Source organism: Sander vitreus, chromosome 11 (assembly GCF_031162955.1).
Source record: "Sander vitreus isolate 19-12246 chromosome 11, sanVit1, whole genome shotgun sequence".
Taxonomy (NCBI): domain Eukaryota; kingdom Metazoa; phylum Chordata; class Actinopteri; order Perciformes; family Percidae; genus Sander; species Sander vitreus.
This window is the reverse complement of record NC_135865.1, coordinates 13,311,062-13,337,742: the sequence shown is the minus strand read 5'-3', so window position 1 is coordinate 13,337,742 and position 26,681 is coordinate 13,311,062. Positions and strand designations below refer to the sequence as shown.

Sequence of the window (26,681 nt, the reverse complement as noted above, 5' to 3'; positions counted from 1 at the left end):
ACAGTAAAATGGAATCATGTGTAACCCTGCTAATAAGCTGTCGTTGCAGAAACAGTAATGGAGAACAAGCAAGAGGAGCAGAGCAACAGAAAACCGGAGAAAGGGGTGAAAGAGAGGTGTGATGGAAAAGAGAAAAGGAATGTCCTACCTGAGCCTTTGGTTATTGACATTTGCTATGTGACACTTTGTGTGTGTTGGTGTTTCATGCTGATTTAAAGCCCCTGTTATGAGGCGCATATGTAAAGGACCACAGGCCACCAGATGTCATGCCTCCAGGATCACCACACATCAGCCCCCACCTCTCTTGACCACACTTCCTTATTAACTTCTTTAGACCTTGTCAACCCCCTCTGACCCCCTCTGTCTCTGCTCTTCATCAGCTCTCTCCTTCCTTTACTCGAACCCAGGGGGGAACCGACCCTCCAGGCCTGGATCCCCTTTTTAACCCGCTTGCCATTTCCATTATTCTACCAATGTCCATATCTCTCTCTTTACCCCATTTACTCTCTCCTCTTCTTAATTTTCTCTCAATCAATGAGCCCTCTATTCTCCCTGAAGTCAGAGCCTATCTCCAAGGGCATGAAGACATGACCACAAACCATAAAGACCGTAAAGAGTCTCAATTTATAACATTTGAAGGACATTCTTTGCTTATCTGCATCATAAGTGCTGTGATTGATTTTTTTTTTCCAGTATGGGTGGTCTATTGGGAAATCAAACCCTTTTATTTATACTTACACAAATTGCGAGGGCAAGTGTAACAAAAACCTGAAAACAACTGGTTGCCAGTTCTGTCCTCATGTTAAATGTCAATATAATGGCTACATGTGTAGATAATAGACCCCCAACTGAATGATGGACCATTCTTAACCTTCTACCCTCCATTTTCTCAAACCGCTCAATCTTTTTTCCTCCTCTCTCTCCTCTGGCCCGGGGGTCAAAAGCTCAGGGGCTTTCTCTGCTGTGCATGTGTGAGATTTACTCTTACATGCTCTGCACAGTATATCATTCAAGAAAACACAAGGGGGGCTTGTTGGCTGTCCGTACATCTCTTGAGGGAAAACTTTCTCTTTCAAGCTCTCAGATCAAATTCTCACTGCTGCTTCCTTTCTTAGTGATGACATGAATAACTGCCCTGTATACCATAGTAATGATTCCTGCTTCCAGTCTTACATATACTAAATCTCTGGCAGAGATTCATGCAAACTGTAGGCAATTCTGTAGGATGTATTTTTGCACTCTTTAATCTTCTAGATTGTCTCTGTAACTGCTAAGCCACCCTGCCAGCTAGCATGTACACAGCAGCTCAGGATGGTTCATTGCATTAGTTATGGGTAATAACACTATCATTTTTAATTAAGTGTTTTATGTTTCTCCAGAAAATAAATCACCTGCTGTTGTTTGTGAATGCCCTCTACACGCTTAGCTTCTACTGGAGTCAGCACTGCAAGCTATATCTTAAGTCATTTAGTCTCATATATTTAATTCTTCTTTTCTTCTAAAATAGATTATCTTAATATTGTTATCTTAATAAAATTTGTATTCAATGAAAGCATATCTTGCTACATATACTGTACACAAGATGAATGTTTGGCAATCTACATACTGCATGACTATACAGTACAGTGAGGATCAAACCTCTCGCTGTTTACTCATTACAAAATGACTTCAACTATTCCGTCTCAAAAAAATTTACTCAATATAGGGCCAGTACCCTGTATGCAACACAACATAACATAACAGATCATAACATATAGTACACATTTTTCCATATGTATCTATCCAAATCTCATCTTTTTTCCCCCTGAGAATTGTTCACCACAGATTCCCCCAAGTGACCCCCAGACCATGACCAGTGACCACAGATGTATCTCCTTGTATGGCTGCAGTGCAGTATGAAGACTGCACACTGCTTGCAAGTGTACAGACACCACTGAGAACCCAACACTCAAATGAAAACTGAATTCTCTGTGTAGTGAATTTTGACCTACTGACAGTTGTTTTACCCTCATATATGTTCTGTTTATGATCTTGCATTTTAATCATGTTTTCTTATTTTTTTATAGCCACAAAAAATATCTTAGAACTTACTAATCTAGCATAAATAACTTTATTATTTTATTTACAATTTTATCATTTTATCATCACAGAGCTGGGCAGAGGTAAGGCCAAAAGTGAGGTTCTGTTTGCTTAGCATAATTGCTACAATGACGCTTTGACCACATAACGCTCCTCTAGATAGTCATCTCAAATAACTAGTTTCCAACTGAGAGTAAAGCTAACACATTGTTAAAAAAATGTCCTTGTGACCATCCAACCATCAGCCCAGTGGATCCCTGCAGTGGTCGCCTACTCAGCTGCTAAGCTCCAGGCTCTCACTCTGCCAGAAAAGCGTTGACCTCATGGAGTGCTGGAGCCTAAAATCAATAATAGCCCAAAAGGTCCTGGGCCTGGTGCCCTCAGAAGACTTCAAGAAGATTAGCAGTCATGAAAACCATGAATCGAGCAGACCATGAACAGAGTTAGCCCGATTTCAATTATGCAATATAATCAACATTTAAAACCATTCATTGGAGCATAAGTATTGCCTGGTAATATACAATGTGTAGAGAAAGACTGTGGTAAAAGCTAATAAAGTAAACATGCTGCCAGTCACTGTTGACTTTTTAAATATTTGAATGCCATGAGCTTTCCCTAACCTGCCCAAGAGCCTAAACATGACAATAAACTTACTTCAGTTACCATCAGCTATTGCAAGAGTGGACATTTGAAAATTTTTTTCAAAATGATACACAATAATCTATTTCTTGTTATCTCTCCACTACTTTGTATTGCTCTTAGCTTTTCTGACACAATGAGAACAAATACAAAATGTTCAATAAGTTCAATAAAGCAAATATCAGAACTTGTAGACGACCATAACTTAATAGAATGCAATGATTTTTTTTTTAGCCAGGACTTTAGGGAAAGAGTTTATTCACACATCAAAGCCAGATCAAAAAGAATACATAATGCGCATGATTTGAAATTACATATCATCAAGCTGGTCTCATCTCGGCACTGAGTTGTTTACGTCCTGAAATCATGTCTCAGCACTTCATTGGTTGACCTAGATAGCTCCAAACCCCAGGGACATGTCACGATTGTTAGTTTCTGTTTGTGTTTCCTGTTTTATTTTTGTAGTCTCTGTGTCCTCCCTAGTCTTCTCTTGTTTTACTTCCTGTCTTTTGTTTTCCCGCCTGTTTGATTGTTCTGCCCCGCCCTGATTTGTTTCACCTGTTGTGTCACCGGTTTCTTGTTAGTCCTTGTTAACCTGTGTATTTAGTCTCTGTGTTGTCTTTGTCTTGTGTGGGAGCATTTTGTTTCTGTTGCTGTTCGGAGTTTTCAAGCTCTGTCGTTTTCTTTGCTGTTGTGTCTTTATATTATTTGTCTCGTTTTCCCTGTTGTTTTGTTTCCTGTCCGGATAACTTTTGTTGTAGATTTTGCCTGCTGCTTCCAGGACACACTTTGTTTTTGTTTAATAAATTATCAAGCTCTATTCACTTTGCCTGCTCTCTGCATTTGGGTCCAAGCCTCGCAGCCCCATCGTGACAGGACAAAAAGATAGAGAGCACTGATGATCAGTGTACTTTTTAAAGTCTCAGTGGGAGAGGCTGGCTGGTGGGCTTAAAGAGCCAGACTGGTACTTTACTTGTTGTGGACTATAGGTTGTACAGTAAGTCACAAGTGTAAGTGAGACCAAGTGGCAGTAAGCCATCCACCCAACTTATTGATTCATAGATTGACTGATTCATTCAGTGTTCATTTAGCTAGTCTGTCCATAAGTCAACAACATGAAGTAATGTCTTTATTCACTTTCCTTTCTCCCTTCATTCATTTGTTCACCTCCCCCAAAGTGCCATTGATATTACATTATGTCTTGATTTGTTCCTTCCTTCCAGTCAGACAGACAGACATAGATTAATTTATTATGGTCCAACACATTCCAATACAGTGATGAGTATTTGAATAAAGTGAGTTGGGATTGAGCCTAATGCTTTTCACAGCCATATCACAGCTACAGGGAATCAGTACAGCATGAGAACTCTTAAGCCCTCATACACCAACATTGCCTGCAGTGACAAGGTTTATAGGGTGCTGGAGATTGGGTCATCTGTTGAAAATCATCAGAGAGGAATTTGCTGGTGAATGTGAAGCATCAAATCACATTTTCAAATAAAGTCACGGATGTTCGCTTGTCAACTGTCAAACTGGGGGGATAAACAGTCATTCAAGATTAATTTAACAATCCATTATTCAGGCAGCTGATGTGAGAATTCAGTGGTGACCCTGACACACACACACACACACACACACACACACACACACACACACACACACACAAAGGATGGTGGTGGGGGGTTACTGTGCTTACAGGAGACAACAGCTGAGGAGCATCAGTCTATTTTTGTTCTTCCTTCATTTAAGTCTCTCAGAAGGTGTGATCATTATGGGGTGCCTGAGAACCTGAGACAATCCCTTATTTAGTTCCTCTTACCCACATTTCTGGAGACCTGACTAGAACTATATTTTATCCCAAACATTCTGCAACCTGGGATATAGCTACCATTGATGACACAGAGGGGATTTAAGGATTTAAACAATCTGGGGAAGATAATATAAAGCTATTTCTGATATTTTTTAAACTAAACATCAAGGACGTATTTTAACCTGACAGTGTGCAATATTCACTGAAATGTTAATGACATTACAGTAATGTAGGGACATACACTTTACAGAAAATATATAATGGAACAGTTACATTAATTAATACATGAGAAAAACTTAGGCCACATCATTACAAAGTTTCATTAGCTTTTTCTTTCGAAGCTAGTCAAAAGAAATTCTGTTTTTGAAAAGAAAATGTTTATTTATCTACAGTTAGTGCACTAATGAGGTGAATCTAGCTAGAAGCCATAACAATTCCCCCAATTAAATCACAAAATATATAAAGATAGAGTGAGCACATTATAATGATATGTAATGATATAATGGTGATGTAAAATGAGCTGCAGCTCTTCGGGAAGATGTCCTCTTCTATGGCCTACATGCAGAGTGTAAAGATTTGAGAAAAGCAGCTGAAGCGCAGTTACTTGTTACCTCTGTGTTCCCAGAAAGCCCCTCCTTGGACAAACCCCTCTGCCTGAGCGTCACTCAAAGTTCACTTCAGTCCTTTCCTACACTCAAATACACACTCACACACATTCACTGTCATCTATACAAACGCAGCGCCAGACGTCTTTGTGTAGTCCGCCTACCGCTTCCAGCGCTACTTTGCTTTTCAGGAGGCGCGCAAGAAGACCTGTTGGATGTTATTAAAAACATTTGGTTGACGTGCGGAGTTGACAAAAGTGTGGCTACTTTTCACGTTTTTCCTCGCTTTCTTCAGTGACATTTTACGTGACAAGGTTTTTTGGGACCTTCTTCTCAGTTCAACAATCTCGGAGTTTATTAGTGAATAAACCGGTTAATTGCATATCAAATTTCAGAACCGTGCAGCTGGATAAAAGTCAGTATTTGATGGACAAAATGAATAATTCTGTGAAATAACTCCAAAGGATTTCAAGGTATGCTCTTATCAACCATGACTATTACAGTAATCTATTAATCTTGGATGCTTCTTGCTACAGCGCGTAATTTACTTTAATTGCAGCGTCAAGTTGAAAAAGCCTCTCGCAGCTCTTGCACTACAGTTGGTTGTGCGCCTGTGTGAGATTAGAGAGAGAGAGAGAGAGAGAGAGAGAGAGAGAGAGAGAGAGAGAGAGAGAGAGAGAGTTTAATAATTCGAAGTTTATCCTTCCTTCTTCCTTTTAAATTCCTCCAGTGTTTTTATTCATTTATATGGTGATATGTCATTCAATTAACCTACTGGGCATGCACATTTGTAGAAAGCCAAAAGGTCTGTTTTGTTTCAGACAGGTGCAATGTGTCAGAGTGGATATGGGTCTGAGGATAGAGTGTGTCATGTGTTGTACAGATTGCAAATCCTCTTGAGTCAAATTTGTGTTTTTGGGCTGCATGAATAAAATTGACTTGTGTATGTGTGTGTGTGTGTGTGTGTGTGTGTGTGTGTGTGTGTGTGTGTGTGTGTGTGTGTGCGCAAGAGAGAGAGGCTCCCATCTGGATTTTGAGACACGTCACAGTGGTGCACTTTGCTGCTCTCCATAAGTCTTGACTTCCGTTTTCTCTTTGGCAGTGATAATCCCAGTGTGGCTTGTCCTCTTGCGGAGCGAAGATGTACCGGAGTGTGTGTGTGCTGGTGGCACTGCTGACTCTCCTGGTGCTGACACTTGTAGTGCCCATGGGTCTGGGCTGTCCAAGGAGCTGTAACTGCTACCAGGCCAGCGAAGTGCACTGTACTTTTCGTTCCCTGCTCACTGTACCTTCTGGCCTGCCTCTACATACACGCCGCATAAACTTAGGGTAAGGGAATAAATGGAAGCACATACACAAATAACATAACATATAGTGCTTTTATTTACCTAATATGGAACTTTAATAATTTGTTGATTTATTGACATCTCAGGTTGATGATGCTGTTTCTGTGCCACCTTTAGGTTCAACAGCATCAGCAGTATATATGACAGTTCTCTGGCTGGGCTAAAGAAGGTGGAGCTTCTGATGCTCCACAGCAATGACCTCCACCATCTCCCAGATACAGCGTTCAGAGATATGAAATCACTACAGGTAAACAATAGAAGAGCAACAACAACATGTATTGGACACATCAATATAGGACTGAAAAGAGAAGGAATTCCATTCAAAACCAAACTAGCGGACGATTATTGGGTAGGATAGTTAAAGGTGCAATATGTAATACTGACAGCTAGCGTTTAAAATAGTTACTGCAGTACAAATTCAAAATACTGGAGAGAGTCGTCTCCCCTGCCCCCTCCTCCCCAGACTTGAAGTTCACGTAGGTTGCCAGGCTGAGACTGCATCCAACAATGTTGCTAGACGGTTGTCTCACATAGCCAGACATTCCTCCATAGCACAGTGGAGTAGCTAACGTTAGTTGCAGGCTATGTTGACAGTCATCAAAGCCCGTGCTCACACGGAGCTCTGCACCCAACTGACAGACACGTTTTGGCTTAGAATTACAGTAGGACCCGCTGAAAACCCCACAACCTCACTGTTCTCTCCACACGCCAGACACACTTCCTCGGTTTAGAATTACGATAGGAACTGCTAAAAATACCACTACCTTGCCGTCCTTTTCCACCCGACTGAAATACATGCTTTATTGGCTTAGAATTATGGCAACAATCGCTAAACACACTGCAAACTCAAGGTCCTCTCTTTCCGATTAACAGTCCCCCCTCTTGGCTTCAAATAACTCACCGTTGTCGGCTACGGCCGGTGAACAGGCTACACGTTGTAAACAGCCGTGGGCCGCTTGCCTGGTCCTCTGGTAACGTTAGCAGTTAGCAGGGTTAGCATGGCGGCGTTAGCCAGGACCAGTCAGGATCACCTTACTGGCTGTGTCTCAATTGTTTTTGCGAGTAACCAACTCGGGTACTCTAGCTATATAATTCAATGTGAGTAGCTACACAAATGTTGAAATGACATCAAATGCCCGTCCCTAGTAGCTGTGATAAATTAGCCTGAAGCTAATGCTTACCTTTTCAGGAGGAAATTAGCCAACTCTGCGTCCTTTTGGGCTCTAAGCTGTCTCCATCTTTCAAATACATCTCCAATATTTACCCCGGATTTGTTTCGTCTCTGGTCACACAGCTGTTAGAAACATGCCGTTTTTTTTAGGTTGGGTAGAATCTATCTCCGTTGATCCTGTTAGTTAGTTTGCTGCTTTCATGGCTGTACTAACGTTACAGCTGTAGCGTGCTGGGTTTAAGTTTTTACAGGTATATCTGGCAACCCGGCCTGGCTGTCAAACTGGGCAGTTGATAACAACACACAGGCCAGAAATTCCGTCACGGAACGGAAATTTCAAAAGGAGAAAATACTGGCATTAGCATTGTTGTCAGAAAAGATCAACTTAGCATGTTTCCTTAATATCTGATGACGCATTGGGGTCATTTTTGGATTTATTACAGTAAATATATTACATATTGGAACATATTGAACAAAACGATTTGAGGCAACCAACATTTTGAGGCAGTGGAGATGATTCTACAGAGGCCTCTTCTCCCACTTCTTCATGGAACAACAGTAGACCTGTATCACACGCAGCTAACAGCAGCCAACATTGAGAGTGTCCTGAACTGTCCTCTGCCAAACCAAACTATTGATGGTGGATTATAAAATATTACAGCTTTTAATGGGGAAAATAAAACATTGTCTCGTCACATATTTAACCTTTGACTCTTAGGAGATAAATGTTTTTGCAGGACACAGTCGTGAAAATCAAACTTGGACCAAGTCTCCACAAAATACTTTAATCCCTCTCCAGCCTTAGGCAGGGAGGACCATACAGGAGCTTTGATGCAAAAAGCTCAGCTCTTAAACCTTCTACACTTACAGTTTACAGTCTGTATAGCTCCCTATGACAAATTAATATACTTAAACTGTGACAGAGCTGATTTCAGAACTGATTTTTAAGTAAAGCAGGGAATATCAAGGTAGCATTTGTCAAGAGTTTGGTACGATTTAGAGAGGGTGCTACATTGATAAATATTCCTAATTTTTTTAATTTATTTGATTTATGTTACATTTCTTCTGTAAAGCCACGATGCAAATTAATACAACGGTTTACATGATTCTGTTCACAATTTTTAGCACATTTGTACGGTGGCCGACAGGGGCAAACGCCCTGCAATTTAAGAAAACACATGCAAATAAACGAAACACAAGCAAATTAAGAAAACATCTTCATTAATTTGACAACACATGTGCAGCATTCAGCAAACGCTCTGCAAATGCACACAACACAACCAAATACATAAACGTGCTGCAAATAAAAAACGATGCAAAAAGAAACGCACACAAACCCCGAAAACAAATGCAACAAAAAAACACTGCATCCAGATTACATGGAAGTTCTCCAGGCTTCAAGAGGGAGCAGCTAGTGGAACAGCTTGATTTTCGACCCCATGGGGAGAGAGAGAGAGAGAGAGAGAGAGAGAGAGCTGGCGGGACACGTTCAATCTCAGAACGGTGTGCACCGTTGTGAAACGGTGTGCAACTGCTTTGAGATCATACACTGTAAATATTAAGTCTATGTTTGAGATATGTTTTCTCTTGTTAGGTGGGTGTGTCTCGGCTCAGGTCACAGATGATACTCAATCAGCAGAGACGTCTGTAAACTCGTGGTGATAAAACATTTAAAACTGCATCAGCGTTTAATGTTGACGTTTGTTTAAGCCATATTACATGAGAGGGTTTAATTTCAAGATCCGAAATTACTGAAGTAGGCTATAGGCCTCCTCAAGTGTAATATTGTGATTATACAACAACGGTTACCAACAAAATAAGTGATCAATCTGTATTCATACTGTGGAGCAATTTGCTCTTGAAATACAAAAAAAACAAAAAACACACAGGATTTATAGTCCCTCCCTGTTTAGTAAACCAGCCAATTTACCGTGGGATTTATCAAACTGAATAAATCCTGCTCGCAAATATAAACACAAAACTGCTTTGCTAACTCCAACGTGTTGTAAGTAAGACATCTGCTGAAAAAGTTATTGTATTCATTAGCATGATTGCCGTACTGTACTGTAAAACATCCAAAACACCAAAGTACGAAGACATAGCGGACCAGATGCAAGCTTTTATTTTGAAAAGTTGAAGCTCTGGGACGGCACCAGCCGGGAGGGCATGAGATGGGAGTATAGACTGTATATTAATTTAATATGTATATTAATTTAATATACAGTCTATGGACGGGGGGCATTAGACGGGAGGTCTCCAGGCTGCAGCCATACCCGACTCTAATAAAAAGGCAGAACGCTCCCTCCCCGTGGGGTCGAAAATCAAGCTGTTCCACTTAGCTGCTCCCTCTAGAAGACTGGAGAACTTCCGTTGTGTAATCTGGATGCAGCGTTTTTTTGTTGCATTTGTTTTCGGGGTTTGTGTGCTTTTCTTTTTGCATCGTTTTTTATTTGCAGCGCGTTTATGTGTTTGGTTGTGTTGTGTGTATTTGCAGAGTGTTTTCTGAATGCTGCACATGTGTTTTGTCAAATTAATGAAGCTGTTTTCTTAAGTTGCAGGGCGTTTGCCCCTGTCGGCCACTGTACAACTAATGCATACTTTATGTGCCATCATTCTTTTCACTGCTCACTGACAGGAAACACACATTTTAGCAGCAACTTAGCAACAATTGTTCCCTTCATCTCCCAGGCAGATACTGATATATTTGTCATTGTGTGATAATAGGATCCATATTTCCATGTGCTGACATCTTCACATGCTAGATCTGTCTGCAGCTGGAACTCTCCCAGCTAAATAGCCTTCCTGCAGAGCAGATTTAGCATAAGCCCCACATAAACATAATTCCACAACATGGTTTTCATGATGTAACTTCTTAAAAGGTGGGTTCTCCACACATGACTAGAATATCAATAGATCCCCTGGAGTCTTCTACTGAGGATAAAGGGCTAAATTTCATATTTGACCCCCAGTGCTAGGATAGCATTTTAGTCTTCCCTGCTTTGAATCAATAAACTCACAGCATACTGTATATTGTCTGGTTATATGCTGTGGGCTATTTCTCAGTTTTTCAGTTTTTCAGCAACTATATGAGGTTGTGTGCTGCTGGATGTATTTTCCCATATTTTAAAATTTTACACAGACTGCATTCAGTTATTCTTGCTTACAAAGAGTTTTTCACCCAACTCTTCATCGTCATTCCAATTCCCCTCACATCATTGGTCATAAATTCAATTTACAAGCATGTGGTGTCCACTGACAGGCGTATGACCAGAGCATACTTGGTTTCTTCATCAGCTTTGATGCCTATTACTGTATTTGATTGCTCTTGTAATTGCTTTCGCTCGCTCCATTTCCTCCCCCTTTTACCTACAGATATTAAAGCTGAGCTATAACAAGCTGAGAGAGATCTCTTCATCTCTGACCTTCTCTGGCCTGACCTCACTGCTGCGTCTCTACTTGGATCACAACCTCCTCCAACACATTCACCCCCGGGCGCTGCTCCAGCTGCCTAGCCTCAGGCTGCTGCGTCTGCAAGGGAACAGGCTGCATCAGCTGCACCCTCACACTCTGTGCACACTGTCCCTGCTGAATACATATTACTTCTCTACACTCAGGTGAGCTTTAAAGCACATAATGCAATAATCATTGTTGGGGAAGTTACAATATTTGATCAGAAAAAGGTAACATCCATTGGTGGTTAGACAAATACACCTCTAAAGATATAGCATTGTCTTTTTACCCTTTTTCTGAACCTTGGTGTCCCCTCTTCCCCTCTTCATCCAATCTTTTCTTTGCTCTGTTTTCCCCACCTGTAGACACCTAGACCTGTCCAACAACAGTATAACCACTCTGCCCAGAGAGACCTTAGCAACAGCACCTCTGCTGGAGACTCTTGTGCTGCAGGCTAATCCGTGGAGTTGTGACTGTAGGATGACCTGGTTTCTCACTTGGAGTCTGGCTCATCCAGGTGACTGTCGCATTGGAAATATGATTTGTTTTCACTTTTTGTTTTGTCTCCAATGAGCACCCGCGGTTTATGCTGGTCACTGGTTTTGTCTCTGAGACAGTTTAATTCAGTCAGAGATGCAAAAATGCGGTGGTTAATGCAGCATGTAGGTTGCTTGAGTGAGAAGAAATAGATATGGGGATAATGTGTGAAGGAACATGGGAAATGGATTGAGAAACAGAAGACTAATTTGTTGACTATTGCAGTCTATAAATTTTAATACAACATGTCAAATCCAGCCAGATGAAAGAATGATGGTATTATTGTACTGTACTTTCTAATACATCTTTTAGGTTTTGTTAACCTCGATATCTCTGACATCTCTTCACCTGCTTTTCATCACACATTCTTCTCTGGTTTTCTTCATTTTCTGTATCTCTTCCAGTGTGTCTTGTGGCTGTTATTGAGATGTGAGTGAGGGCTGGACCGTGAAATGTGTCCCATTGATATGCCAGACTTAACCTGCCATGACTAATCCATGATGACAGCATTGATGTGTGCAGGCAGCTGGAATATAGGTTAATGATTGCTGTGTAATAATGAAGTGATGCATTTTTCTGATTTATGAGTAGATAAAGTAACCATACCAAATTAGTAAGAGATATAAAGGATAATAGATGCCAAAGAAGAGCTGGCATGACTAATATATCACACCACTAATATGTGCAGATAGCTGAAATGTGCACAAATATGTTTGTATAGTTGCTATGCTGTTATCCACAGTTGATAAGCCAGAGGTGCTAAGGCAGCCTTTTATGACATAATTTTCTCTGCCTCTCATTTTCAATTAGGCTTAATGAAATGTCCCAGCGGCCCTCAGTGTCCAATCTGCTCCTCGCCCAATTCCCTTCATGGTCAGGGCTTGCTTGACCAGACTGCCCTATCATGCAGCTTGCCTGTCATCCCCTCCCCAGGAAGAGATGCATCTTTGGAGACAGAACCCAGTGAAATCCAATCAAGTAAATCCTTTAGAGAGCCTTTAGGCACTGCCTCTCTGAGTCTGTCTGACCAACAGGGGGGCAGTGTCGATCTGGGTTGCAACATTACTTACTCTTCTGAGTTCCAGGATATTGCTCCTCCTCCAGATCTCTCCCTTTCCTCCTCTTCTCCTCTGCCCCTTGCTCTGTCACTCTCCCTGGAGTGCCCTGTGGAGAGGCAGAGCTATGAGAAACTTTGGAGGATCCTAGCTTACTACAGTGAAACTGCAGTTCACCTGGAGAGGGAGATCATGCTGAGTAAAGCCCCGGCATTGGCATACCGCTACAGACAGGCAGCAGAGACAGACGGATACTATCACACTGGAGTCAAAGCTTCTGTTAAAGCTAGACCACAATGGTTGCTACAGCCAGCCATTAGCCTACAGCTAAACAGAGCGCAGTCTAACGGATACAGAGTTCAACTTATATACTCAACAAGAGTTTCTGCTCATCCGGACCCTGCTTCTCATCCCTCAACATCCTCCCCTGCCTCCCACCCATGGGTGCTAATTTCAACTAATCATACCACCACAGCACTGGCGACAATAGCAGGAAGTAAGGTGGAGCTATCATGCCCTCTTTTAAGTTCTGGTAACCCCAGAGTACAGTGGATTCTCCCAGATGGATCCAAGCTCATCTCCCCTTCAAGCAGCCTAAATGGTAGGCTCCGGGCATCAGCCTTTGGTTTACTTCTACACAAGGTACAACTCTCAGATGAAGGGATCTACTACTGCATAGCCCGGGCAGGCAGGGATGTAAATGTTCTCCCGCTGCGCCTGGCAGTCGAGGAGTCCTCTGTTCCACTTTCAGGAGAGCAGGTGGGACCTCCTGTCACCGGAAACATTGGGGAGCCCGTCAGTCTCTACTGCAAGGCATCAGGTTCACCAGTGCCTCATATAAGTTGGTTGTTACCAGATGGAAACATAGTACAGCAGGGATTAGCTGTATCAGGTGGGCTCACAATACAATCAAATGGGAGTCTCTCTCTGCCTAATCCTTCTCTGAGGGATGCTGGTTATTACCGCTGCATTGCCATCAACCAGTACGGCAGTGACTCTCTGTCCATGCAGTTGGAGTTAAACTCAAAACATCCCCCTCCACTTAGGACTTCATTTCCTAGAGGGCCACAGTCAGCCGCTGGCCGGTCAACCAAGATACGAGCTCCATTACTATTGGAAGAAGGATCGGGTAATGAAGAGGAAGAAGAGAGAAGTTTTGTTGGCAATAGGAAGCGTCCAAGACCTCTCCAACCTCCCCCAAACAGACGTTATCCAATCCAAAAACCCAGAAGACGTGGACCTATAAGAGAAGGCTCCCTAAGAAGAGGAGGAGGACCTGTATCATCCACTGACCAGAGAAGAAACCGCTTTGAGAACAGACATAGAGTTACAACAAACAAACAAAGGATAGACCCTCAGAAATGGGCTGACCTCCTGGCTAAGATACGACAAAAGACTGTTCACACTAATAACAGCCAGACCAACGCAGTGGGGAAGCCCACAGCTGAACCAGTAGGAGGAGTCAAAGGTAGAGACACAGGAGGACATGAGGGAGATGATGATACAAAGAGAGGTGGAGCTGAGCGAGCAGGGGTGGAAGCAGAAACTGAAGGGTCATCTGTTGATGACACTGATCTACAAGAGGAAGGCCTACAGCCCATTCACGCTGTTCACACAGAAATGCAAACACACACAAAGATGAAAACAGACATTGAAGCAGACACAGAGATAAAGACAGAGACGTCCACAGAAACTCAGACAGATATAGAGAACGAGACAGAGACACATATACAGACAGAGAAAGCATCTCCACAGATAGAGACAGTGACAAACCCAGAGACACAGAAAATACCAGTCACATCTAGGCCAATCTCTGGAACAAATGAAATTGTCCTAGAACCAGGGGAAAGAGATGAGCCAGAAGCAAACACCAACTCATCTAGAACCATGCCTCAGAACACTCGGCAGGGACTCTTCCCTAATTTAGTTCCAAACTCCCAGCCTCAAAGCCCTTGGAACTCTCGCAGGAGGATCGGACAGCGAAGACGAATCATCAACAGGCCCAGGGGACGACCTTTGACCCCACCTCAACCTCTCCCTGATCCTATGAACCCAAGATTACAAATTGTGACACCTGACACTACCACAGATCAAATTAATATGTTGTTCCTGTCGTCAACAACCACATCTCCAGCTACTTTGTTGATACGGACTGACCGTATTACTTCTTCGAGTGATGTCACAATGAATCTTCTTTCTCCTGCTGTTTCTAACGCTCATGGTATCTCTTCTTCAAAATCTGCCCCCCCCTCATTGAGTCCCTCTTCCTCCTCTCTCACCTCATTATCCCCCTCTCACACAAAGATACATATAGACATAGTGACTCAGTCAGCCACTATCCCAGAGACTGCAGAGTCCACTCTCTTCAAATCACCGACATCAGCACCCACTCACTCAGATACTGTGATCGCACAGACACATGTGCCACACACTGACGCCAGGACACATACACATAGCATACAGACACACACGAAAACACATACAGCCTTAGGCAAACACAATGATAGACCCCCAAGCAAACACAGTGAAGAGCTGGAGAGTAATTTGTCAGGTGTACCATATGTGTCCCACTCCTCCATTTCTCTTTTGCCCACTCCTTCCTCGATTGTTTCCTCCACAGTCCCCAGTGTGGCTACAACTACTACTGTAAAAATCACAACAACTCCTTCCACTACTCTCAAGAGCATATGTTCTAGTCCTGCTGGAAGCATGAGTATGTATACTACTAGAGCTAGTGAGGACACACTTCCCACAACAACTACAAGTACTCCTATGAATACAAGTCCCATCATGACTACTGCAACTACCATTATTATCCCAACATCTAGCACTACCAGAAGTACAACTACTCTCACCTCTACTACTACAACAACTCCTATTCTTAAATCTACTACTCCCACTATTACTTATTCAACTAGCTCTTCTCCTACTACTACTACTACCACTACTAGTAATACAATCTCATTAAAATCTATTCCCACAACTCCTAACCCCACTACTACTACTACTACTACTATGGCTACTAAAACTACTACTCCTACTAGTAGTACTAGAATTGCCATCTCAGCCAAAACGTCTACATCTTCTACTACTACCACAACAATGACATCAACAAGTACCACAACATCATCCAGAGAGAGGCCGAGTATTGTCCAAGTTGATCCCAGAGGGAGGCCTGTTTCTGGGGGTGCAAACCAGAGTCGATCTACTGACTGGAAGAACCCTGGAACTAATTCTATTCCTGATTCACACAGCAGAAGGCCACACTGGCCCCCCTCCCCTTTGCTCCCTGCTGCCCCTGGGGTGAGTTCAAATTGATTCAAATAACATAGTATTGCTATTTTGTGGAGTCTTTTACCCAACATTCTTTACAACAAGAATAAGAGCCAAGCTAGCCACGTTTTGTTCTTTATTTGTTAATTTAATTGCTAATTTATGTAAGGTTTTCCTATTTTCAGTCATTCATTCAATTAGTCATTTCTTAAAGTGCCCTCTTAAATGTAGTTTGCAGTCCATATATATTAAGCTATTTTTGTTGTTGTCAGCAAAGTGAAACTCAAATTAACATTTCTTTTCTAAGTGAGTGCTAGCCCAGAAAACACACACACACACACACACACACACACACACACACACACACACACACACACTGCACTCGACTGTACAAGCCCTTGGGCAAAAGCTTAGCAGAAATGCACAAAAGATCTGAAAAAAGTCTAATCTGTATCCACATGACCTGCTTTGAAACCTCAGGGATGTTTATGACAATTCTTTAATTTCACGGATTTTCCCGAGCTCTGCCAGATTCCCTGTCAGATCTAAAGAAGATATGAAAAACACATGTTCCATAATCACTAACATTATGTGTTTTGAGACCCTAATCCCAAGGGATTTAAGATAATCAATTGTTAATTAATTTCCAGAGCTCTGTTGGCAAACCTCTGCAGACCAAACCACTGGGTCCACAAGCAATGATTCTAAATCTGGGATTACAGTAATGCTATACTGAATTTGTGAACCTGAACAATGCTTAAAAATCAACAACAAACAAACTGTTTACAATTTTTTTTACTAAATAGTTTACATATTAATGTCAGCTTGTAGCTTGTAGCTTTTGGTACAGATGTTAAATGGTATTTATCCTTACCTCCACAACTAAGTTTTGATTCATCTATCGTTTTGGTTAGGTGTTGTTCCTAGAAAATCTTTAAACAGATAGCACTTGGCCAAATTATCTGTTGATAACATTGTGGTATTACTGTAATGTAGATTTTTGCTATTACAGTAAACAATTTAAATTTTTGTATCCATTGCTGTACTGAAGTTGTTGTTCACTTGCAAGTCCTCCAACCACATGCTATTTAGTTGAAAAATTACTGTAAAACTCCGAGACCAACGTAACGAAAGTTGAGAATCTTTCATTAGTGGAGCCATGCTTTTCATGATAGTTATAATCATCAGTGGTTCAATACGTTGCCGTTATAATCTCTTTACTAAAACTTTTTCATAGGCACCAGTTGTGAGATCCAGACCGAGGATTGCAGACCCACACATCAGGACAGTGTCGTTCCCAGCAGAGAGCACTGCCAGGCTGGCTTGTGAGGCTCAAGGAGAGCCGAAGCCCACCATCACATGGACCAAGGTCGCCACAGGTACACACAGTGCAGCAGATATACACATTTATTTCAGCATACACCCACATATTCAAAAACACCCCTAAATGCATGAATAGATAAATCAGGGTTCAGTTTTATCTGCACTTTACATTTACATTCAAAATCCACTTGGAGGCCAGCCAAATATGATTCATGGACTGATGTAAAAACTCAGCAAAGTTTTTCAGATGCCCTCTGAAACAGGCTTCAGGCCTATACTTTTATTTATACTTTAATACATTTTTATTAAGTTGGGAAACTTAGAAATGCTTATTTTTTCTCCAGAAGTCAATTATATATGTGAATATACATATAATTCAAACTCTGTATGTATGCGTATGTGTGTGTGTGTGTGTGTGTGTGTGTGTGTGTGTGTGTGTGTGTGTGTGTGTGTGTGTGTGTGTGTGTGTGTGTGTGCATCTGTCTTTGAAATATCTCATGAACTGTTTATCCAATCAACTTCACACTTGATTTCCTGGGTACCCTATGAACTTGGGGTTTGGAATTTGGAGCAGTTTGGACAGCATTGGATATTGGATATTAATAAACTGCAAATTAAACTAAACGACCAAACAATGAAGCTTGAGTTAAAAATGTTGAGAATAAAAAGGGCTGCCATAACGCTGGCTCTTCCGTGTCTACCCTTCACAATAAAAGCCCAGCTTAAATTCACTCAGAGCATTTTGTTAAAAGGAAACTCAGTAAAAAGGCATTCTTGCTGAAACTAGATATCAAACAAAAGCCAGACACTATCAATATCCCTGCAAATCAAATCAATACTTAACATTAAACATTATTTAAACATTAAACACTGACTGTCTACATGCAATATCGTAAAAAAAGAAAGAAAAAGACAACACTAAAATGTAGTTAAATAAAAACTCTCTTTATTTGCATTGCCTTTCACTTTTTCTTTCCCGCCTCTCTCTCAAGCAGCACACACACACACACACTCACATTCTGGAGCTGTCTGACTCCGTCTTTGTGAGTCAGTCTCTCTACTCGGTCCAGCTCTGGTGGTTGATTAACGCAGAGTTTTGCTGATTGGCTTTCATAATGGGCCCGGATTGGGTGGCGGATGGCGCAGCACCATGAGTCCATGAGGCAAATGTCCCTGATTACTCCACATTGAAGTGAAGTGTGACATTTTGTTAGTAAAATCTGAATCTGCATCGTTCTCTGTCAGGTAAATGTAAGTACAATGTTTTCCTCTCAGTTAGAAGTACACAGTAGGGCAGTAATAGACTATACAGTGTGGTTGCATATTAAGTGCTTTGGGTTCCTTCTGTAAGTAATTTTGGGCTACAAGGGTTCTGGAGAATGTGACAAGTAGCAATAGCACATGCCAAGCAATCGGCCCATTCCAAATAGGCACATTTTGAACGGGCACTGTACTAGTTTAAAAAAAACAACTACAGACTGTATCTTTGAATCAGAATAAGCAAAGGTTTTTACATCCTAAGGTCATAGATTTGAGAGGGAAAATCAGTCTCAGTTTTAGTGTGCACTATAACTAGATGAATATGAACACATTTTACACTGATGAAATAACCCATTAACACTCAGCATTACGTACTGGCATGCACACAAAAGGTTCTCTTACTTGCCATGTGGGAAAGACATATTGCAAGAAAGTAATGGAACATTTTGTGCACTGCATCACTGGTGCTTACTTCACACTGTGCCACTCGTCATGTGCCCGGTCCTCCTTTTCTCTGTCTCTTACTCACTCTCTAACTTTCTTTCCAAATTTGTCTCTGTTTTCCTACTCTGTCTCCTCACTGCTGCTCTCTCTCATTGTGTCTCAGGAGCAGTGATGTCAATCCAATCCAGGGCTCAGCGTTTTGAGGTCTTGCCAAATGGCACCCTTGTTATCCAGAATGTTCAGCTGCAGGACAGGGGCACATACATTTGCAGTGCACACAGCTTTCTGGGTCGCGACAGGTGAGACTACTGGTACCAGTTAGGAATATTAATAATGAAATGTACACCATTCAGTTATAATGACCATGGGACAAAATATTTTCAACATTAATTGCAAAGGCCTAAGGCAAATTGCAATTTAATTATTAAGTACTATATATGCTGTGTTGGTATTTTACCCACTTTTCAGGTGAAAATACAGTTACAGACAAACTTGATTTAACATCTTTAAGCAGCCTAAAGTCAAATGCAAATCTCTCTTTATGAAGTCTGTATCTGTGTGATCAGGAGTCCTGTTTTAATTGTGTATGCATGCCTTGGTGGTGGGTGTTTCCTAAATGTGTCATATGCTATTTATAATTTGTTTCATTTGAAATGTATATCGTAAATTTGTTTATGTGTTTCTATATTGAGCATGTGTGTGCTTTATTGTTCTATGATAGATTGCTAACCACCCTGGAAGTGTGGACCCGCCCCCCTCGGATGCAGCTGGCCAGCTACAGAGAAGCTACCATTCATCAGGGTGGAGATGTGCACTTGGAGTGCCTGGCGGATGGCGTTCCCAGCCCTCTGCTCTCTTGGGTTCTGCCTGACCGTTCTGTCTTGACCTCCGATGCTCCCTCAATCAGACACATTACTATGGACACAAATGGAACCCTTCATATGTCAGTAACATTACCTAGTGACAGAGGAGTGTATCGCTGCGTGGCCTCCAACTCAGCAGGTGCTGCCAGTGCCTCTGTGCGTGTACACGTGTCCTCGTTGCCCCCGGTGATACAGCAACCTAGAGAGGAACACCTGCTCTTGTCTCCTGGGAGGCCTGTTAATGCTCACTGCTCTGCCCGAGGTGCTCCGCCACCAAGTCTGCGCTGGCGAATCCCAGATGGGACTCTAGTTCGGCCATCCCAGTTTCTCCATGGCAACCTTTTTGTCTTGCCCAATGGGACACTGCATATTCGAGGAGTTGGACCTAAGGATTTAGGGAATTACGAGTGCACAGCAAGTAATGCTGTTGGAGCTGATAAGAGAACAGTCAGGGTAGAAATTAAAGGGGGAGCAGAAGGAGCGAGGCGACAGGGAGGAGCAAAAAATGAAGAAGCAAAAGAAGTTGCTACTGAAAAAACTCCGTCTTCACTTCATAAAGACAGAAGTTTGTCCATTCCCAGGCACCCCTCAAATCCATTCAAATCCACTAGACTCTCCCCTTCATCACCATTTGATAGAGCCAGGACCTTGCCGCTGCCCCCTAGTTCTTCTCGCTCATCATCTTACCCTCACCAACCCAATTCCACTTTTTCACCTCCTAAAATCAATAAATCAGTCACTGCCTCTCCCACACACTTGACCAACATCAACAAAACAAAACTCTCCTCTCTCTTCCCACCCTCCACAGTGCCTACAAATAATACCAAAGTCTCTCCGGGCATTTTAAACAACACAAGAGTTACTTCTCCTTCCCCCTCTGATAAAAGCAGAGCCTCAGCTGCTTTGCATCCCCTGCCCGTCTCCCCTTTTAATAAAGCCCGTATTGTCTCTGTGTCACCCTCCATCACTACTGTCCAATATGGGGGGGGTTTGCAGCTCCACTGCTCTGTAACTGGCAACCCATCACCCATCATCATTTGGAGGACCCCACACAGGAAACTGGTGGACATGCACTTTAGGTACGGGGGTTGTGGGTTTGTGTGAAGGTTGCATTATCTCACTCTTTATGTGTATTGTTTTTGTGATTTGTGTATATGTTTGTCCACATTTGAATTTCAGTTTTGACCGACGTCTGAAGGTGCACCCTAATGGCACCCTGTCAGTTCAGGCAGTAACAGAGAAGGATGCCGGAGACTACCTCTGTATCGCACGCAACAAGGTCTCAGATGATTATCGCCTCCTGCGTGTCTCTGTAGCTACCAAGCCTGCCAAGATCGAGCCCAAGCAGCCACTCAATCAGATGGTGTCATTTGGCACACCACTGAAGGTGAGCTAAATGTAAAAAGCAGAATCATAGTTCACCTCTGCCTTGCTCCCAGTAACGATGTTTACTCAGTAAACAAATAACAGCAATTCATTTTATATCACACACCCCACACTGTTGAAATCAACCCGGCCTAAACCTAAAACATTCCATCTCCCACACCTCCACTGTTGAGCTTTCAGGGCCTTTTTTGTTGTGGCAATGATGTGTGTTGGGTGTCTTCTATTGCTGGGATTGGTGCAAAAAGTTTCTACAGCTTCAAGCTGTGTCTTTGTTTTGTTTTTTATCAAAAAGGGCTTGATATTTTTTGACTAAAAAGAAAGGAACGACCTGTCAAGTCATAGCCTGTTATGAATCATCAACAGCGGCCTTCAGGGGAAAGTATTTCATGCATGAATATTTAACAGCTCAGTGAAAAACAATGTCAGGCAGGGGGAAATGCAAGAAAGAGGACACCGTATTGTGGGATTTTGTTGGCCTTCATTTTTAATTTCATTTAAACATTATTAGCAGTGATTCTACTGTGAGTGTTATGTTTAAGGGACTACAGTGGCACTCATAAGTTTATGAACCAATGCCAAAGTAGTAAAGTACTAAAAAGAGGAATAAAAAAATCATCTTTTGGAAATTGATCTGAGGATCGAAAATCGAAATGAGGAAAAATCCAACCTTTAAGGACACCAATTTTCTTTGTGAATGAATAATGTATCGTACATAAATAAATGTTCTTCCTTAAAATACAGGGGGCATAAGTAAGTACACCCCTATGTTAAATTCCCATAGAGGCAGGCAGATTTTTATTTTTAAAGGCCAGTTATTTCATGGATCCAGGATACTATGCATCCTGATAAAGTTCCCTTGGCCTTTGGAATTAAAATAGCCCCACATCATCACATACCCTTCACCATAAAATCATCTCTCAATGCAAATCAAACCAGCTATTAGGCTAACTGAAATAAAACCAAGGTTCATAAACGTATGAGTGCCACTGTAAATACAGCCTTAACAAAGCCTATATGTAAAGTACAGTATGCATCACTCACCAGCTCTCAGAAGTTCAGTTTTCATCAAAATAAAAGCCACCAACACTTTTAAATGATAGCAATGATAATCCTGTTGCCTTCAGGTGGACTGCCTGGCATCAGGACTGCCTGACCCAGCTGTCCGTTGGAGCCTACCAGATGGAACCATGGTGAACAGCGTGTTGCAGGGGGAAGACAGAGGAGGGCGAACACGGAGGTTAACTGTGTTTGACAATGGGACATTACTGGTTCCAGCAGTGGGTATGGGAGAAGAGGGAGAGTACACGTGTTATGCTGAGAATCAAGGAGGTCAAGACACTATGAAGGTAAGGCAAATATTTTCTCCTGCAGAAGAATATTCATTTACTTGTATTAATAAAGTTTTTCATTTATACTTGAAAATCAAATTAAAATGTTGTTATATTACTCTATTAATTAATTAATTATGCTTTCATTTTTTCATTCACAATACACATAGAATAAATGAAAACACAAATTAATTTGGTCGTAACTTAAATCCTTCATTAAAATGTAATCTTTTAAGGTCAAAGTAAAGGTCATGATGACATCTCCACCAACCTTCACTGATAACAGAAGCCACCACGTCATCAAAGTACATCATGGAGCAACCGCCACAATTCGCTGCCAGGCTGCAGGAGTTCCCGCCCCGACGGTGACATGGCTTTCCCCGTCACGACGTGTCATTCCACAAAGTTTGGGATCTGGTTTTTATTTTGAGCGGGTTGTGGTGGTTTCAGATGGAACTCTGGAGGTTCGTCTGGCTCAAAAGATCGACACAGGAAACTATACATGCCGAGCAAGCAACCCAGTCGGGGAGAGGAGCATGGTGGTGGGCCTGGAGGTGGAGGCTCCCACCCATGGATTGAGTGGCCATGTGGGAGGAAGAGGTTGGAGTACTAGCAATGGGCCTGGCAGTGATCATAACAGTCGATCAGGGGACAGCATTAATAATGCAGGGATAAACCAATATGGATTTACCAATAGAGACACAAGCAAGCTTGGTAGCAATAACAGCAGTAATAATGGCTATAGTGATCATAATGGCAGGATAAGAAACATTGTACCAAACGTTGGCGCTAACATAGCAACCAGTAGCTTTAATCCTGCCATTCGGAGTGATAGTCGAGATGGACTGAACAGGCCTTTTAGTAGAATTACAACACAACTTGGTAGCAGTGCAATCGGTGTCGGGGCGAGCGTGGCTAGGAATATAGGCATTAAAGCAGGTAACATTGGAATAAATCTAAATGGACCTGGCATTATGAGTAATAGTAACAGTCCCAGCACAGTTAGAAAAGATGGTGTAGAAAGGAATCCTGGGACTAACAATAATGAAGTCATTGTACGAAAGACTGGTAATGATGCTAACACCAGTAGAGACAATGGCAAGACAAGTGGTACTTCCAGAAATGTTGGAGTTTTTAGCAGCAGTGTGTCTAATAATGGAGCTGGTGCTGGCACACTCAGAGGAAATGCATTTAGTAGTAGTAGTAGTGGTAGTAGTAGTAGTAGTAGAAGTAGTACTGGTATAGCTGCTAGTAACACAGGTACTAAAAACTCTACTAACACAGTTGTGGGTGTGGTAACTACAGTGAAGCAGCAGGCGGTGAAAGGCCAAACTGTTGTTTTGCCATGCCCCTCCCAAGGCTCCCCTCCCCCTCGTCTGGCCTGGCTTCTGCCTGGCAATAGTGTGTTGCCAGCTCCTTACTACGGCAGCCGACTTACTGTGCACCGAAACGGCTCCTTGGAGCTGCGAGGAGTGCGGGCCAGTGATGGCGGGACCTTGGTATGTGTGGTTAGAGGTGAGAGAGGACAGACAAGGATACAGGTGGAGCTAGAGGTCTCTGAGTCACAGGAGGAGGCCAGATCTCCACAAAGGGGAATGCCTGTGCAGAAAAGTGCTGGTTTAATAGAGGTCCCTCACTCAGGAGCTTCATTGGATTCAGCTCAATCCTTAAGCTCAAGGCCAGTGTTGCCTGAGACGCTACATCCAAGAATACCAGTTACTCAAAAGCCCCTAAACAGAGCCCAGTCTTTACCCTCTGCACCTCGTCCAATTGGTCCTCCACCCCACTCAACTAGCCGCATCTCAGAGCCAGCAGTGAGCACTAGAACAGCTCCCTTAGTGAGCATCATTAACGGAGAGACCCTTCGCCTGCTTTGCCCTGCTTCTCACACCCATGGCTCTCTCTCATGGACCATGCCCAGCGGCAAGGTACTGTCCCAGGGTGAGAGTGGGGACTCAGGCCGATATCTAGTCCAAGAGGATGGAACACTAACAGTACAACAGGCCTCCGTGTTCGACCGTGGCACCTACACCTGCAGATCCACCACTGAAGACTTCTCCTCAGTTTCAGTCGTCACGGTTCCCGTCATTGTCATCGCCTACCCCCCACGCATCACAACAGGCCCCTCCCCTGCGACCTACACACGATCCGGGGTTGCGGTGGAGCTGCCGTGCCTGACGATAGCAACACCCCGGGCAACAATCACCTGGGAAACACCAGACCTGACACAGCTGAGGGTGATGGGTCAGGCTCGTATCTACGGCAACCGCTACCTTAGCCCCCAGGGTTCCTTGGTGATACAACACCCGACAAGTAGGGATACCGGATTTTACAGATGCACCGCCAAAAATGTAATAGGAGTGGACACCAAAGCGACTTACCTGCATGTTATATAACTGAGTGAAGCAAACGCACAAACAGACACATGCATATGCACACACACACACACACACACACACACACACACACACACACACACACACACACACACACACACACACATGCAGCTGTTAACACTGTATGTGTTCCACATGCCCAAAGGAACTGCAAGGCTCTGTGCAGGAGATACTGTTGAATCTCAGAAAAGACACTACTAATATACAGGTATATGTCTCATGCATGTATTTTAATGTATGAGTTGTTTTTTCAATACTGTATTTTTTTTACATCAGGACTTACGAGATTCTCTGCAGATACAGTGTCAGGCATTTTTCTCTGCATAGACAAATAGATTGTTTGAGGGTTGTTTTATGTAGCTGGCAGTACACCATTAACCTGTTGTGCTGAATTGTCTGTCTCAGCGGCCTAAACCCCATTTTGAAGTAATGATCAAAGACGTCAATTAAATATAAATAATATAAATAAATATATGGTTTCTGGTTTCCCCGCCTTGTGTTAAAATGTAGTTCTGGGCAATATGGACAAAACTGTATATCTCACTGTAAAAATGTCTTCTATCTCTGCGTATGTAAAATAATTATTTCATTACTTTATGCATTCATACACTAACACAACACACAACACATAATCACACAAGGCTGTTTGTCAACAACTGTCTACAGGCACATTAATATTCAATGTGATGACATAATTTAATCCTGTTTGATCTTGGTTTATATTTATAATATAAAATAAATGTTGCAAAGTGGAACTTCATTCCCCGAAATACTTCCTGTACCTTATTACTGTAACTATTGACATACTTTTTGAATTTTTTTATTTATTTATAAGCTACATATTAGCAAAAGGGTTGGAGTTTGTTGTTGTAATGAATATATAGCAAATAGTAACTTAAACTGGCAGCCTTATTAATTCCATTATACTGCCTACACATTACATTGAATGTGTAACAGACATGAGGATAAAGGGCCTCCAGTTTCAGGACTTTTTGAACTTTTAACTCTTGTCGGGACTTATTTGTGGGTTTCAAATCTTGACAAATATTGTTGTACCACCGAGTGCTACATTCTCATAGCATTACTAGGGCATAATGAAAAACTGTTCAAAGCATTCATGTAAACACAATACTCAGCTCTTTGAAGAGTCATCTTCTGATTATTTTAATATTAAAGATTGTATAAATGTATGTGTGGTTCAAGAGCCTGCCCTAAGCTTGTGCACAAAGCCAGCAGCTCATAGTTTTCATGTTCCCTCTCTTCTTTGATGTTTTCATTTTGTCCTAAATTATTTGTCTTGTAAAGACTCTGTAGAAAGACGCCAGCGTTTTGTTACAAAGGGAGAAATTATAAAATATTAAGTATGTTTAGTATGTTTAGTCACAATGAATGTGTGCTATATTTTTAACAGCTTCATTTTATAAATAAAAAATGGAAAAAGAACTGAAAGTGTTTACTCCATGAAATGTCAAGCCGAAACTAAAGCAGTTTTGTTTAGAAATATGGTACAGGCACAGAGTGTGTGCTGGTGTGGGTAGAGTCAGAGTAAGAAAACATAGTTTAAGTGCAAGAGTGAGGAAGGAAACCTATTTATTATGAGAACAGAAACCCCTTATCCCCCAGCTCAGCTGTCAAACCAGGAAATGGGATCTTAACTGCAGATGAGACACATGTTGATGACATCATATTGCTCTCCCTGGGAAATGCAATAAAACT

At 42.1% G+C, this 26,681-nt stretch overlaps 1 protein-coding gene across 2 annotated transcripts; it reads left to right on the top strand.

Annotated features, from left to right (window-relative positions):
• The first annotated feature begins 5,227 nt into the window (after nucleotides 1–5,227).
• LOC144525147 (matrix-remodeling-associated protein 5-like) lies at nucleotides 5,228–26,408 on the top strand. 2 transcript variants are annotated; one of them, XM_078261692.1, is made up of 12 exons: nucleotides 5,228–5,606; nucleotides 6,236–6,462; nucleotides 6,597–6,726; nucleotides 11,023–11,264; nucleotides 11,466–11,617; nucleotides 12,448–15,995; nucleotides 17,203–17,344; nucleotides 19,156–19,291; nucleotides 19,714–20,934; nucleotides 21,035–21,242; nucleotides 22,366–22,587; nucleotides 22,806–26,408. In XM_078261692.1, exons 2-12 carry the CDS (start codon nucleotides 6,275–6,277, stop codon nucleotides 24,963–24,965), a joined length of 8,349 nt encoding a protein of 2,782 aa, XP_078117818.1. In that variant the 5' UTR covers nucleotides 5,228–5,606; nucleotides 6,236–6,274; the 3' UTR covers nucleotides 24,966–26,408. The 2 variants fall into 2 exon arrangements, with proteins under 2 accessions (XP_078117818.1, XP_078117819.1); XM_078261693.1 differs by lacking the exons at nucleotides 5,228–5,606; nucleotides 6,236–6,462; nucleotides 6,597–6,726; nucleotides 11,023–11,264; nucleotides 11,466–11,617 and adding an exon at nucleotides 12,072–12,174.
• The last annotated feature ends 273 nt before the right edge of the window (nucleotides 26,409–26,681 follow it).

What these genes read in the sequence shown, in the direction of transcription:
- LOC144525147 (XM_078261692.1), top strand. Translation starts at nt 6,275, where the DNA reads ATGTACCGGAGTGTGTGTGTGCTGGTGGCACTGCTGACTCTCCTGGTG. An exon ending in TGCTCCCTGCTGCCCCTGGG is followed by an intron (nt 15,996 to 17,202) that starts GTGAGTTCAAAT and finishes ACTTTTTCATAG; the next exon opens with GCACCAGTTGTGAGATCCAG. An exon ending in ATGGACCAAGGTCGCCACAG is followed by an intron (nt 17,345 to 19,155) that starts GTACACACAGTG and finishes ATTGTGTCTCAG; the next exon opens with GAGCAGTGATGTCAATCCAA.